This window comes from Haliaeetus leucocephalus, unplaced genomic scaffold (genome assembly GCF_000737465.1).
Source record: "Haliaeetus leucocephalus isolate CR32 unplaced genomic scaffold, Haliaeetus_leucocephalus-4.0 Scaffold144, whole genome shotgun sequence".
Taxonomy (NCBI): domain Eukaryota; kingdom Metazoa; phylum Chordata; class Aves; order Accipitriformes; family Accipitridae; genus Haliaeetus; species Haliaeetus leucocephalus.
Window position 1 is genome coordinate 2,114,841 of NW_010972580.1, and position 15,604 is coordinate 2,130,444.

At 38.3% G+C, this 15,604-nt stretch overlaps 1 protein-coding gene across 1 annotated transcript in view; it reads left to right on the forward strand.

The window, feature by feature from the left end:
• The first annotated feature begins 3,225 nt into the window (after positions 1-3,225).
• The window catches only part of TANC2 (tetratricopeptide repeat, ankyrin repeat and coiled-coil containing 2), a 208,362-nt gene continuing 195,983 nt past the window's right edge, over positions 3,226-15,604 (forward strand). Inside the window, exon 1 of the mRNA XM_010561364.1 lies at positions 3,226-3,292. Coding sequence (XP_010559666.1) covers positions 3,226-3,292 — 67 coding nt within the window. The remainder of the gene's footprint in view (positions 3,293-15,604) is intronic.

The following is a 15,604-nucleotide window of genomic DNA, read 5'->3' on the forward strand; positions in this document are numbered from 1 at the left end:
ATGGTTCTTTGGAGCAGATTCATGGAGGCTCCATATATGCCCTATGCAGAGACTTAATTAAATCCCAGTAGCAGCACAGCAACTTCTGGCACAGTTTGCCACGTGAAGGCTAGAGGTAGGCATCATTAGCAGTCATCCTCACCTGTGGCACTGTTCAGGCTCAGTCCAGTTGGCTCCTTCAGCATAATTAGTATTAATGAGGTTATACCTCAGCACTGATGGCACAGCTCCACTCGGTTCTCTTCTCAGTGCAAGCTGATGAGGGGATCATCCCTAAACCTCCTTCTTAATTCGTAGGAACTTTGAAGTTTTGGGCTGTCCACTGACTACCATGAGAGTTTGATTGTGAGGAAAATGCCATTATAAGGATTGATTGTCCTTCCAGACTTAGATGGGACTCAAAATGGATACCTGAGAGCTGCTTTTTTAAAACAAACAAGAAAAGAAAAAGAAAAAAATCCTACGCTTTTCTGTAGTGTGTTTTTTTAGCAGGAGCTTTCTCCTCTACCCTAGTCTCACCAAATGCTGGAAGATTGTTATTTATTTACCTGTTTTTTTACCTAACTCTGAAATAGCAAGCTGAGTACTTTACAATCCCCTTTTGCCTTTCCACCTGCATTGGCTAACTAGTATACAATGCCACAGGTAAAAGATGAAAAACAGGACGTTATTCGTGGCTGGTGATAGTCAAAGTCTGATGTTACTCTGTCCTCAGCAGTGGAGTTGATTCTGATTTACTTTAGCGTGAACAGAGAATCAAACTTAAAGTCTGCAGGTTACAAACGGTACCATTGCTTAACTCACTGGAGTTGCACACTCTGAGTATGACTTCCGTGGGAATGCTTTCAAGATCTTACTCAGACATGTGGCACTATGGTCACGGCGCTAGGTTAGTTAGGGCAGGAAAGTTAGGTCTGGGTAGAGGAGCTCAGTGCAGGGTGCATTATCTGCCTACAGAAGGGATAAATTCTTAATCAGTTAGCCACCCCTTTGCTCCGTGCTTCACCATTCCAGCTGCACTCCCAGAAGTACCTCTGTTTGCTTGTTGAAACACAGTTGTGTATTCTTGCAAGCACGATGCGTTAGTGTGAATTATTATTAACCCTGCTAGCTGGTGAAACTTTTTCTCCTTATTTTTACATATTACTGTCACAGAGCAGAAAGAAACTACCTCTTCTTGTTTTGCTTGTCTTGGAAAAATGTTGCTAGGGGATAGTTGTTTAAACTTTTAGGGAAAAATTAACTTCATTGTGGCTATGACACTTGGCTTAATATAAGAACCACTTGAGTCTGCTTTTTCTTAAATAAATAAATAAATAGATCAATCAAACATACACATTATGTTATCAGCATAGTGCTCAATACTGTAGAGGAGGAAAAGATAAGTCACATTCAGACTTAAGCAGTTCTCCAAAGAGTAGCAGGAGGTGTTTACTGCCTTCTTGTTGTCTTGCTCAAAGCCTAGATAAATACACTTGGATTAGTGGGATGTTGGAGGGATTATAATATTACCATGTTCTAGAATAAAATAAATTTTGAGTTTGGTTGCCTCCTCTTTGTGTTTAATGTCTACTTCATATTTTCTCCTTCTGATGTTGCAAACGGTGTTGTATATGAAGGAGTTTATTAATAACAGATTGTAAGAGAGGAAGGATGTGTAAACCCAGAAGTTTTCTTTCTATGCTGCAAGCTGGAACACAACAGCCATCTAAAGAAACTAAATAAACAATTCAAATTTAAGACAATTGTGTTTGTGCCCAGATGGAAATTTTTTTGTAGTCATGTAACAGTAGGATGCTTCGAAGAGGGGTCTAAGCTTTGTTTAGGAGCCCTGGGAATAAACCTAAATACTAGCTCCTTGTGCTTTGATGTCACTATGCAAGGCCTCAGAAAGATGCCAGATGATACTCAAGCGATTCATAGATGCAAAGGAAATACTGGTACTGTATTTCCTGTTTAATATTCATGGATGCATGCATACATGCATGGAGACAAACATACCCCCAAATCTGTTTGTGGAATCTAAGAAGTGAATGGGAACTCCTGAAAGTCAGGAAAGGCTAAAGTTAATGTCATTCGTGCATGCTTACTGGTGTTCGTTACGTGTGTGCTCTGAGTTACTGCCTTGGAATATTAGTATCTCTCAGTGAGTGAGTAAGTCATATTAAAAGGAGTTTCAGTGGCTTTAAATATGCATATAAAGCTCTTTGAACTAGGTATTATTGTATGAATGTACTTGAAAATATTAGATAAATGTGAAGAAACTGAAGATAGCATTTATTGAGCATCCTCCAAGAAGAACCTAATATTGTTGCAGGAAAAAATTTCACGATGTATTTGTATAAGATGAATGTGTTACCTTGTAACTATGGAATATTATGTGTACAATATAAGGAAAGTTGTGATTTATTATATGTCCTGATCAAAGACTCTCTACTATTCTTTTGGTCTAGTTAGGAGCTGCTTTTGTGGTTGCTGTTTTGATGGTTTACCTACTTTAGTAAGAGGATGTTCCACCAGAACAAGCTGTCAGTGTGTCTGGTGAACCCAGAAGCTCATTCTTTTATCTTCAACAGCACAGAGACAACTTTTTTTTTTTACCCAAGACATATAGAGCAAGGAAAATATATGGATAATGTTTCTGTTTGATTTTTGTGTCTGTTAACTCTGGGTTTGAGTGGCTTTCCTGCTCATGACAATTTATTCAACTCACAGAAGAATTTGACAGTCAACTAGCCCAGGAGCTAAAGACAACAGCTTTTGTAGTCTGTGGGTTGTTGTCAGCAAGATTGACTTTTTCTGAGCAATGTGAAGGGTAGCAACTCTTTCTGATAGGTTTGGCTCTAATAGTAATGGGAAATGGAAGCAGAGTTTGCTAAATGCTGTGTCTTTCTCAGTTTAGTGTGATAATAATTTCGCCAAATCATTTGACAAAATAGGTAGGTCATGCTAGCAGTGCTGGAATTGTGTTGTCCTGGAAATAGCCTGGATGAATGAAAGCAAACAGAATGGTAGGCTTTATGTGGATGTTGATTTCTATTGTTAGGAAATGTGTTGGCAAAATAGTTTTTCATCATTCTAAGTTTTTAATCTTGTTTTTAGCACTTTCTCACTGTTTCTCTGCAGTGGTTTCCTGTTGACCAAATTGGAGTGTTGATTTTTTTACATCTGTTATTCTGTTGCTTTACACAGTTTTTGGGATACGCAAAGTGGAACAGGATCACCATGTTTCGAAACAGTCTCAAGATGCTTCTTACAGGAGGGAAGTCAAACCGCAAAAACAGGTCCAGTGGTAAGTAAATGTCAACTCCTCATGCATGTGTTTTATTTACAGTTTTTGAAAGTACTCCTTTTATGTGTGTTTCGGTCTTACTGGGACTTTTTTCTTTTTAATGAATAGATGTACTCGGTTGATGATCTTGTAGACTCAAAACATCATCATAGGTCTTTTTAATATTGTGCTGTGATTTAATATTTAAAAATATATGTATATTTATTTAAAAATGTATGTAAACCACAGTCTGTTTTTATTGGGGAAATAAGATGTAGGGAAAACCAAATAATATTTATACATAATCCTGTAGTAAACTAACACTAAGGTTCATGTTTCAATTATGGCAATTAAGAAAATAAAAATTTTTCCTTGAAAATGACTGTGAGAACTTGTGGCGGTGAAATCTTCATTACAGACAATACTTGTGATAGCAGTAGCAATTGTTTTTATTTTTTTACTTTTAAACAGGAAGGAGAGAGGGCAATGGGAAGAGATGGAATTAAGGAGAAATTGCCCAAATTTAGTCACCAGTTCTGTTAGTCTCCTCTTTCCGCCGTCCCAGGAAAGTTTACAGTTAGCACTGGTTCATATGGCTTGGCCTGTTTGATCCATGAAGGAGGTTAGCAGAGATTGTAATTGTGAAGCAAAACATTATAAAAATATTGATATGCTTTAAAAACCTTCTTATTTAACTTCTGTTTTTATTTCCAAAATTGGAGTGCTGGCAGTGTAAGAGCTCTTAATTAGATCTTTCATTTTTCTTTTTAAAGCCATCTGGCAGCACATTTTGAATATTTTGGGATACAGTGTTTATTTGTGCTTGTGTGTCTGTGTAAATAGTGCATATGTATATTCCATGGGAAACCACAAGTGAAGATGCAGAGGTACAATGGTGATAAATGCAATGGAAAAATCAGGCTGTTTTCCCTTGGTTGAAACAAGTTAACTTGTTATTTCTTACAGTGCCAGAATTTCCCCCCCCCCCCACTTCTAATATCTTAGTACCCCGAGTTTTATGTGGGGAAGGGGAATTGTGTTTTTCAGCAGTACAGCTTCGCTGTGTCCTGAAGTTGCCTGCTAGCGGTGCTGACTTTGTTTTGGTCCTTAGACATCAGTAATCTGTTAGAGTCTGCTTTCTGATGAGAGTCCCAGTTTGTGTTGGTTGATCCTGAAGATATTTGCCATGAAAAGTTTAAGCAGTGTGTCATGGTGTTGACTTCCTTGCATTAGTTATTGTAAGTGGCGTGTATCTCATATAGTGGGAAAAATGTCTATTTTGCAAAGACGCCCTAAGTAATTCCAGCCTGAGGTCGTGGTTGTTGTTCACTGCTTTTATGAAGGAGATTTTCTTTCCTTATGAACTCCTCAGTCTTTTGTTGCAGGAGTGGTTAATCTGAGGGAGGTACCTGCATAAAAAGGCAGGTTTGGGAAAGATATGCGAGTAGATGGCTCTGTCTTCTTGTGATTTTGTATTTCTGTGAAGTATCACATTTATGATTGAAAGCACAGGAAAGTACACGTCCTCTGATGATACTCACAACCTTTGGAAAAAACTGTAAATAGACAAATAGCTTAAATTGTGGTTTCTGTATGAAGCCGTATCTTTGTCAGATGTTCTGTTATCAGTCCCTAGTATTCCTTTTGGCTTATCTCCCGAAGAAATATTAAGGATCTTGTATGTGCAGAGCTTTGCAAATATGTGTTTCTTATTTTGTGAATGAAAAATGCAAGTTCTGAAATAACAAGATTTGATATGCTTGTACTTCTGTCTTTAAGCAAAACGGAAAAAGAGATGGGTCTTCTTAAAAAAGAATATGGGATTCTTTAATAGATGAGGTTTTCTCTAATGCCTAATGACCATACTGTATGTTCAATTTATTGTGATTCTGCCTTTGAAATAAGTTGCTTTATTGAGAAGTTCTGTTGGCATTCTTCAGGGGAGGAGAGGGAATAGAAAAAGGAGATGATAAGGTTTGTTATATTAACAGTGTCCAAATGGAAAACATCCCTCCACTGGAAAGTAATTTTTCCGATAAGTGTTAGTCTATCAAACTATAACATGGCATTAGATGAATTCGTTGCTGCTTAGATTTTTTTTTTTCTAAATAAATATATTTAACTCTGTATTTCTTTGCAACACAGTAAGTAAAAAAATCAGTAGCTCTTCCAGGTACATTTCTGTGTAGCCTACAGCAGTATAAGCCTGAAATTTGCTTTATTTATTTGCTTTGCAATTCTGGCAAACTACAAATTTCATGCTTTAAAAGTCGATAAAAAAGGAGAGTGCTTCTCTAATAATATACAAAAGGAATTTGTCACCCTGTCACTGCAGTGACAGAGCGGTCCTGTGCTGGTCTGAACAACCCAACTTGATACTCATTATCGTAGTTGTCTGCTTTGCTTACCCTAAACCTCCGTGCTCCCTTTCTCTTTGTCCTCCCTTCCTTCCTGGTCTCTTGGTATGCGAAGGAAAGGATCTTGAGGAATCCTCCCACCCCCTTGGATAAATGCACATGTATAACTACAAGTCCAAGCGTTTCATTCTCTAGAACGTTTTCACATGGCGAGTGTGTACCTTCAGGTCACCTACATCACTGTTGCCTTCACTGTTAAGATTTTGTGGGGGCATAGGTGGGACACTGGGGGTTCTGGATATTTTTCAGCCAAGTGCTTTAACAAGATTAGGTATTTATTGCGTTTAAAAAAATATATTTATCATTAACATGATTTAGATTGCTAATTAGAAGTTGGAAATGAAGTTTCCCTGGTGGCTTTGGTGTTCTGACGTGCCTTGTGGCCGCAGAAGCTGTTACCTCACGGGGCAGTGTGTGTGATCTGGAGGGTAGAGCCGGGGGAGAGGGAGGGTGAGCTGCCCTGGCAGCAGAGGCAGATGTTTCCAGAACAGCCCGTGTTCACAGGGAAACTGCAATGCAGAGCTACACCCATCTCTGGGAATCGGGAGCAAACTCAAAATCATAAGTTCTGTGTTGTGAAAGTAATCTATTAGAGGTTTCAGGTCTGCTGTTGATTCACCTTCCATGTAATGATTTTAAATTACATAGGTAGGTGACAGCCCACTCAGGTGTCTCTGGTGCGTGTGGGTTTGAATGAAATTGCAGTGTGTGTATCTTAATTTCCTACACTCCAGTCATTTTGCATTCCAGTGCGGGAGTAAACCTTTGAAGGAGGGTTAAAGGTATTGTGGTTTTTTTTCTTGGGGAATCCAAGTGAGCACACTGGCCTTTGAAATTACTGCTCTTTGCAGTTTCTTTCATTTGCAGTAACATAGTTAGCAAACGGGGTCAGTGAAGTCAAGCTAACAATCCCTAGATGTTGTGATGTGGTTTTGATAATTCTTCATGATTAAAAGAACACTGGTAGTGGTAACAGTAGAATGCCTTCTTATTATTCCTCCTTCAGAAACTGCTGAGCAACTTCTCTGAAGAACTGTGGTTAAAATTTATTTTGACTCAGCTGGGGTGTTGTGTTTTTTTTTTTTTTCTTAGGTACTCTTTATGGTATTGTGGTTCAGGAACACACAAAATATTTATAAAAGAAGAATACCAATTACATCTGTATGAATGTACAGTTACATGCAGTAATGCCAATTAAAATAAATGAAATTCTACTGCAACATCAGATTGTGTAATCTCCTGTGGTTAATTTTGTGTGTATGTACTTTCAAAACTCTACTGATAGGATTTTGTAGCAGCGTACTGTATGCAGTATAACTCTGTGCATGTGTATTTGTGCGCATATTTAATCTCTTGTGTTAACAAAAATTCTCTTGTGACTCAAGGGCGCTCAAGATATTTTACAGTAATGCCTTGAGGACGCATTATGACTGCAATAGTATTTTGATTAGGCTGTATTTTCATCTGTCATAAATGGATATTCCACAAAGCTACCAGACAACAGTGTCTGTAAAGCTGAAATGTGATCTGAATGTAGTTAAATATTACCTTTATTTTTCTATTCTAAATTAATTTACAGAGATATGCAGACATGTAAGTTTTCTGACTGCAGTGTGTATCCAGGACTAAATTTACTTAGGATATGTTTGTTTTAAAGTGTAAAAGGACTGTGCTTTGCTCCATCCTTTTATCCCATCTGGCTGAAGATCCAGCATGATTATTGTGGCCAGAAGCCCTATGGCTAGGGCAAGCAGTTGCATTAAAACCTGCAGGTAGGCACTCCTGCATGCTGCTGCTTGTCAGAAATTTTTGTGAGGCTTCTCTCCCCCTAATTCAGCCCTTCCAGGGCAATTCTGTTCTAGTCTCTGAATCCAGAGACTATAAGGTATTCTATTGTTTTTATCTGTTTATCAAGGACCTGTTTCATATTTATCTGCAGTTTGCTTGCTTATACTAAACATTCATTGGTCTGGGTATGTATTTAATTAGTTTACATCAAATCAGTCTGCTAATACATTCATTCCAGTATTGCGTTAGTGAAATAAGTCTGTGTAATGGATCCAATCTTTCTACTTATTATAATTATCCTTGTTTCTTTTCCAAGCAGGTGGACTATTTCTTTCTTACATTATCGCGTTAAATTAATACTACTGTAAGAGTTCAGATTCCCTTTAGAACCTAGTAGAACTCAGCTGCAAAACTGCGCATTTTATTTGGTTTTATATTTCTCCTCACTTTGAGGTGTAAGTCCAGGATTTGTGCCTTTTATTTCTGGCAGAGGCCGAGGTAGATTCTTAAAGTACTCTTGTCTTTTTTTTTTTCATGTTAAATTTATCTGAGGCATGTAATCCTTTATAAACTAGCCCAAAGGCTCTGCTTTTTTCTTCTGAGTTGGCTAGGAATTGTATCTTACTTGTTCTTAACTGATATAATGCACACCATTTTTATCTTGAGCTTACCAGCTAGGAGCCTGCCTGTCATTCATAATATTTTCAGTGTAGGGTTTTTAAAACCTGTTCTTCTTTCCTGGTTCACAGGAGAGCCAATTACTTCTAACTTCCAATGTATTTATAGGGTCTTTTGGAACCTGCCACTTTATATTTTAATTCCAGGACTAAAAGAGCCCCTGTCAAGTGTTCTTCTCTTTTGATTCTTGCCTTTCTAAGATAAAAGGCATTTCTGTGAAGGTCTCATCACTGCTTTGCCAGAACTCCATGCAGTTTCTTATCTATCTGATCTCTTTTGGAAGTCTAAGCATAATTTTTACCCCAAAAGAGTTTTAGAAGGTCACAATTGCTTTTTGGATTTCATTTCCGAAAGAAATTGCTGAGTGATGAGATCCAGCTGGTGGGTCCTATAGATGTCGGGATAACTTAATTTAAGAAGGTATTAGAAGCGAGATATTAAAAACCTCTCAGACTTCCAGAATGTATTGTGGTACTGAATACCAAACGTATCCACATGTTCAAGGTACTCCATCCAAATAATAACTCAGACCATTTTCTTCCAAAATTTTGCTAGTTTTTCATAAATCCATTTTTTAAACAAGTCTCGAGTATGTTGACAAATCCATAGCTCCTCTGACCGTGCTGAAGTCTTGTCCTTGAGTTTATTAAGAATGAACTGACCCTTCCTGAAAGTTTGTTTTTCATTTATGTAATTTAGTGTATTTCTTCTTAAGAAGGAATTATATTGGCAAGGTATGTGTGTAGACATACACCCATTTTTCTTCTTAGTAAGGCCTATTTACTTGGTCAGACTATGTCTTGTTCATATACCAATCTCTCTTCCCAGACAAATAAAAGATAATGGACAATAAAGCTTCTGCTTCTCTCCTGCACAGCTATCATAGAGATAATTTTGGCAGCTCGTGCCCATATTATTCTAATACATATTTCTTTACTTCTGATGATTTTTAATAACAGCACAGATGTTAACCTAACTTGCTTTATATCTCATAAATAATTCTTATTTGACAGGTCTGTTCAGTCCTTTACTGTGTTTATAATTTTTTATTAACTGACTCAACTGTTCCACTAGAGTTTATCAACCTGTATTGTTTTATGCTTCTGTGTGTGAGCATGTGGGGGGAGTGGGGGATAATCCAGCTCTGTCAGCCTAAGCCTTGCCAATATTTTCACAAATCTGACCATCACCAGCTGTAACAACAAGTGTGTTGACTAAGGCTGCCTCCATCCTGTTATGAGTAACAAGCAATGGATATCCTCACCCCACCTCTTATGTTTCCAGAGCCCTAAAAGTGACTTTATTACCTGAAGCACTGTTCAGTGAGTTTTGTTCCCACACCCTCTTTGTGGCTTTTTCCACCCTCTTGAGATTTAATTTATTGTTTTATTCTTCATGTTTTTTGCTTTCATCAAATACAGATGTAGATATGTTAATCTTCTGGAAAGGGATTTTCTTAGTCCTGTCTGAGCGTTTCCTGATTGTCATCTCATGGTGCTATATGGTATTCTTCAATGATTTGATGTGCAAAGTTTTTTAGAGCCATATTTATGCCTTCCTCCTTGCTTTGACCCTCCTCTTCTAACTTCCCTTATTGTGGTACAGTTATAAAACTCCTTTTTTCTTTGCCCCTGTTTTCAAGCCTTGCAATATGACTTTCCTCCATTTTTCTCAACATTTCAGCTCACCAGGTAACTGCATTTGAGTGCATTATTTCTGGAGTCTGGGATATTTCAACTTGTTATGTTTTCTTTCAGTTAAATCTTCTTGACTACTCATAATCTTGTAGTTCTTCTCAGTATTCCCAATTTTTAGTCTTTATTTTTTGTGGGGGAATTGAAAGAATGCTGTGTTTCTTTATGTCTGATTTTTATGATAGAGCAGAATCTCCCTGTCTTTGAAATGCTGTTATTTTGGGCTCTTTACTATGAGGCTTAAGTTTTGGCGACTTCTAAATCCTTTTTCCACACTTATGTTGAACTGTTCAATACGTAACATTGTTTGAAAGGCAGGCTCTGTGTATCAGGTATATTTACGGTTTTGATACAGGTGCAGTTCTTATTTAGTTCCTGCTTTTCATTAAAGTAGCCTGTATCAGAAATACTCCTCTTTTTCCTCTCCCAAGACAAAATGAATGAAAGAATCTTCAGATTCTGTCCCATTTGTTCAAAAATGTTAAACTGTAAAATTAGGTACATGGGTTTGGGGAAGCGAGAGAAAAATGTTTGATGTATTTCTTCTATGCTGGTTGCTCTATTTGTTTCAAATACTTAAAAAAGAGAGGAAAGCATGCCCTGGGTATTTGACAGGATTGCCTCCTTTGCGGCTGCTGGGAGCTAGTTCTTTTTCTTTTGCTGTTTTACCAATTTTTCATTTCTATCAGTGCATCAACAAGCACTCCTTTTTCCTCAGTCATCCACATTTTATTTTTCAGACATATTCCTACTTGCTGGTTTTTATCCAAGATTTATCTCTAGGTCAGTGAGCCTATTCTCAAGTTCTTCCATATCAGCTTTAATCCCTCTCAAACCTTTCCCTTCATTAGCGATTCTACAGATCTGATTGCTGAGATTAATTCACCGAAGTCCCTTCTAATAGCGGGGGCTGATTTGTCCTCCTGCTCTGCTCTGAATGCTGCTTCCATTACGGCAGCCATCTCCCCTTCTGGTGTCCTCATGTGTTGTTCTGAGCTCTTTAACCTCCAGAGAGTTTCTTCTAGGGAAAAGAAAAAGGCTTTTTAAACCAGTCCTTTATGTGGGCAACCATTCTGCAAACAAGGGAATTGATTTTTGAAATTAAAGGGGTCAGGAGTGGTGATGTTTGCAGGTTGTGCCATTTCCCCTTCAGAGCTCTGCGCTTAGGCAGTGGTCGGCTCCACTGACACTGTGCCATCGACCACCTTTTCTCACTCCAGACTTATCTGAAAGCCTTCACTGTGCATGCTTGGGTTTGAGCTGTCAGAAACTACAGTAACAATCATTTGCCTTTGTGGGTTATATGTAATACTTTCCATTGAGTGTTGTACTGGCAGAATGCTGTATTTGACCAGAGCTCATGGAGTCACTGGTCTTCTATATAAGCTTTGGTTTCATGCAGGACTGAGTAAGACAAGAAAGCAAGGGGTGTTGGTGATGGATGTCTGGGGCTGTGAGTACAGCTGTGGAAGCTGCCCTTGTTTCTTACTGGAGAAGGAAGGTAGGAGGCTTGGAAGAAAAGAGGGAAACATGACGTTGGGAGTATCTGTCTTCCTCATATTACGTGGTATTTGTTTCTACTGCATTTGCCAACAGTTTTAATGGAGCTGCGTAGTGAATATTGTAACAGGTTTTAGAAATAATTTTTAAATTTCCTTGTAGCTACCCCCCCTTTTTTTTCAGAAAGGTATTTTTATAAACAGAACTGTTCAGTTGTGCAACATAGCTGCTTTAATCCCTGTTGAGTAACTGCTGAATGCTGCTTGAAGAACACAACTGGCTTTTTACTGTACTGATAACTGCTAATAAACCTTGAAAGAGCTTTGAACAGCCTCTTCACGCAAAGAATATCAGTGTAGATAGTGTAGTATGAAATAAAGTTGTTATGAGTTGGAGCTCCCCAGTCATTCTCCAGATGTTTTCCACCAGAGCTCGCTTCTGGTGCCTCTGTATCTTCACAGGAGAATGTAGGAAGGTGGAAGGTACGTGCCAAGAAGCATGAGAAGGTCCCTGGAGACTAGGAAAAGGCAAGTGTTATACCCTTCTAAGGAAAATAAGAGGGTCTGGGGAAATACAGGCTTGACAGCCTCAGCTTAGTCATGGGAAGACTATGAAGACTTCTTCAAAGCCATTTCCAGGCATGAAAGACATCCAGGTCTTTGGGAGAAGCCAACACGGAAAGATTCATCAAGTTCTAAATTGTGCTTGAGCAGCCTGATTGCCTTCAGAGATGAAGTGACTGGCTCTGCAGTTGTGAATGAGGTGGTAGAGACAGCTCACCTTGACTTTAGCAAGGCTTTCAACACAGCTGAAGACCCTTGTGGCCAGCTGGAGGGTATGTGGATGGACTGCAGCCTGAGAGGAAAGTGTCAGGCTTGAAGGAGGGTGATCAAAAGTTCAAAGTCATAACTGGTGGTCAGTTATGAGGAACATTCCTTAGGGGTTGATGCTGGCATCAGTAGTACATAGCATCTTTAGCAACAACCTGGACAAGGGATGGAGAGCATCCTCACCAGATCGGTGGATAAGACTGTCTTGGAGGCAGCAGCTGATACATTGGAGGGCAGGGAGTCCGAAGGATCCCGATAGACTGGAGGAACCTTACAGAGTTCAACAAGGACAAATGCGAAGTCATGCTCATGGGACAGGCACTTGTGTGCAGGGGATGGATAATACTATGATCTTTTGGCTGGGTGCTCACAAAGAGGTGTGGTATCAGGGTTCCAGGCCTTCTCCTGAGAGGTATGTAGGTACTTAGTTGTTACGTGCACAGAAGTGGAAGCATATTGGTAAGTAAAGAAAGAGAGGAAGCAATTGCTGAATGTACGAAGAAGCGCAGAATGGTCAGTGCTGTCAAATAGTGCTTCTTTAATGATTGAAGTTGAGTGCTAAAAATTAGTAGCAATATTGTCTGTAATCTGTGTGCCTTAGATTTATATTTGTAAAATGGAGACAATACCGCATCCCTTACCCTTGCATATGAGCAGTCCATTTTTGTATAACACTTGGGTATTTTGATGACGAGTACTGAAAAGGAGCTCATAGTTGGTACTGATTTTGTCAAAATCTTCTTACTGCGTACTAGGCGAGTCAACGTTGTTGAGCTTTATAATGCAATACTGCATAGGTGTTAGGCAAATCAGAAGCATCAATTCTATTATTAAATCTAGCAGAATTTTGGCGGCTGAGGAAAGAAATATATCAGTATACTATTACAGTCAGACTTTAGCGACACAGGGGCGGAAGGGGGACAGAATAGAATACGTATATTCTGTGTAATTTTGGATAGATCTGGGATTTTGTGGTGTTACTCACATAGCCACTAGTGGGTATATACTAGCCACCTATAGCTGCCTTACTCTTGCTGAACCAGTAGAGGGAGTAGAAGTTTTCTGACAGATCATGTCTCAAAAGCTGTGCTGAAATGCACCATGCTGACACGCAAAGGGGATAAAGTTACATTTTTCCATGTCAAATGACCTTGCCTTCTCTTCTCAAAGAAAAAAGTTTTCTCATACACAATTCAAAAAGAATATGTACACTTGCTTCAAAAGAAAATACCATAATCAACTTGAGGGATTTGCGAAGCCAAACTGTTGGGAAAGTGGAATGTCCTTTCCAGGATCTCTGAGGAAACCTTAATAATTACTGTATCTATAATAGTTTTAAAAATACAAACAAGTCGATTAAGAACAAAGGTTTATATCTGTGAATTCAACTATTTCATCTGTTAAATCAGTAACGTCTAATGACTGATCTTTGTCTTTCTTTACCGGAACAAGACTAGCCCCAGTTCTTAGGTAAGCAACAGACTTGGATTCCTTAACTTAAAGGACGATTTAAACAACATGAATAATCTAATCTGTAAAAATGGATTTCTGTTTTTTATACACGCAAACTAAAAGTAATGATATTCACAATTCTGGAAGGTTATTAAATATCAAATGTTGCTAAGTAAAGAAATTGTTTTAGAAATATTCAACACCTGCATGTTGATTTTTGTCATTTTACCTTAGTGTGTTGAATATATAATGTCTATTTTCTTGTAATCAGAACTTGATGTGGCACAAAAATAAGCAAACATCTTCATGTGCAGGAAAAATAATTAATATGGAGAAAAGTTGAAGCTAAGTATCAGGCTTTGCATTTTTGGTCTTTTTGAATGTTGCAACTGTAATTTCTGTTTGCAGCGAAATTCTGCCTGCAAGGATTTCAAATTGATCGATGTTGATCATAGAAAGCCATAGGAAATCTCCTTTACTAATTAGCTTGTGAGTTTTCACATCACGTGACTTGGCAGAATTTCAGTAAGATTTTCCAAGCAATAAATGACATCGATAGATGAACTTGGTGGATCTCTTTCTCACTGTATAATGTACAAGTGTGCAGTACTACAGCAGGAGCCTGTGACTCATGGAGGCAGGTGAGTTGAACTCATCTCTTAAGAGTAAATTCAGCTCTTTGGAAAACATTCTTTCAAGGTGGCTTTTCACAACTTTTAGTACTAAATTTAGCTTTTTTGGAGTCTATGTTATGAAGAGATTTGTGAAAGGCTTATACTTCAATGTCTTTTCTCTGGTTAACTTGTAGGAATGTGTTCGGTGGGACCACAAGAGAATAATCTTTTAACAACAGTATATAATTTTTTTCTGCAGTGTAGGTAATACAAAGAATATAAAGCAGAAACTTTGAGTGGCAGAGCATGTGACACAGATGCTACAATGCAAAAGTAATGCTTTTTATATTAGTTTGGGGAGAGGGAAGGAAGGTTCTTCTAGGTATCCTTTGAATATTATAAAATACTGTGGAAGGAAGAAATATTAACTGCTGTGTGGGATAGAGGGAGTCTGTATTCCCAGTTCTATTGTAAAATATCAGAATGCAAAATAAGCCTCTCGTCTCATAATTTCATTTTGTGTTTAAGCTTCTAAATGTGGTGATAAAAGTCAAGATGAGAGTGTAACTGGATGGCGGAAGGCATTATTAGGTTGTTACTTTATTAAATTTCATTTTCAATATGTTTGATTTTTGAACTATCCAGTTATAAAATAAGCAGCAAAGAATATAGAAGAAGATGGATGAGGTGTGATGACAGTCAGCAGAAGTTGTAGTTGCTGCTCTGAAAGAAGCATTAGAGTACCTCTGTATGTCGGAGACAGCTTTGGGTGGAGAGATTAATGTACTCTTTGGCTATAAGGCAAGCCAAAGTTACGTCCCAAGGTGGTTCTAGCTTGATAGGATCTGAAATGCTAACCTTGAAGAGTTGCTGTTGTGATAGGAGTTGAAGCAGCTTTAAGCAAGGGTATGTCAGATGATCGTGAGGAAGTTTCTGGGATGTCAGAGTACTGCTGATTTTTGGGGTGTTGGTTTTTTTTTTTTAATTTAATTTTGGTATTTAATCACAGTTAAGAAACAATCTGCAGTTTCATCACCTTTTGCAAGAAGGAAGGAGACTCATGGAACACAATTAGAGACTGCGTGCTGATTCTCTGCTCCACGTGCAAAACATTTTTTGTATATCAGACTTCTGTACTGGCTGGAAATGTTCTCTCTTACAGCGTGGTAGGAGTATTCCTGAACAAAATGAAACAAAGCCTACTTCATGAATTATTTTTTATTTATTTGATGAATGAAAGGTGTATTGGACTTGTGTGGCAGGGTTTTGGTAGTGGGGGCTACAGGGGTGGCTTCTGTGAGAAGCTGCTAGAAGCTTCTCTTAAGTCTGACAGAGCCAATGCCAGCCGGCTCCAAGATGG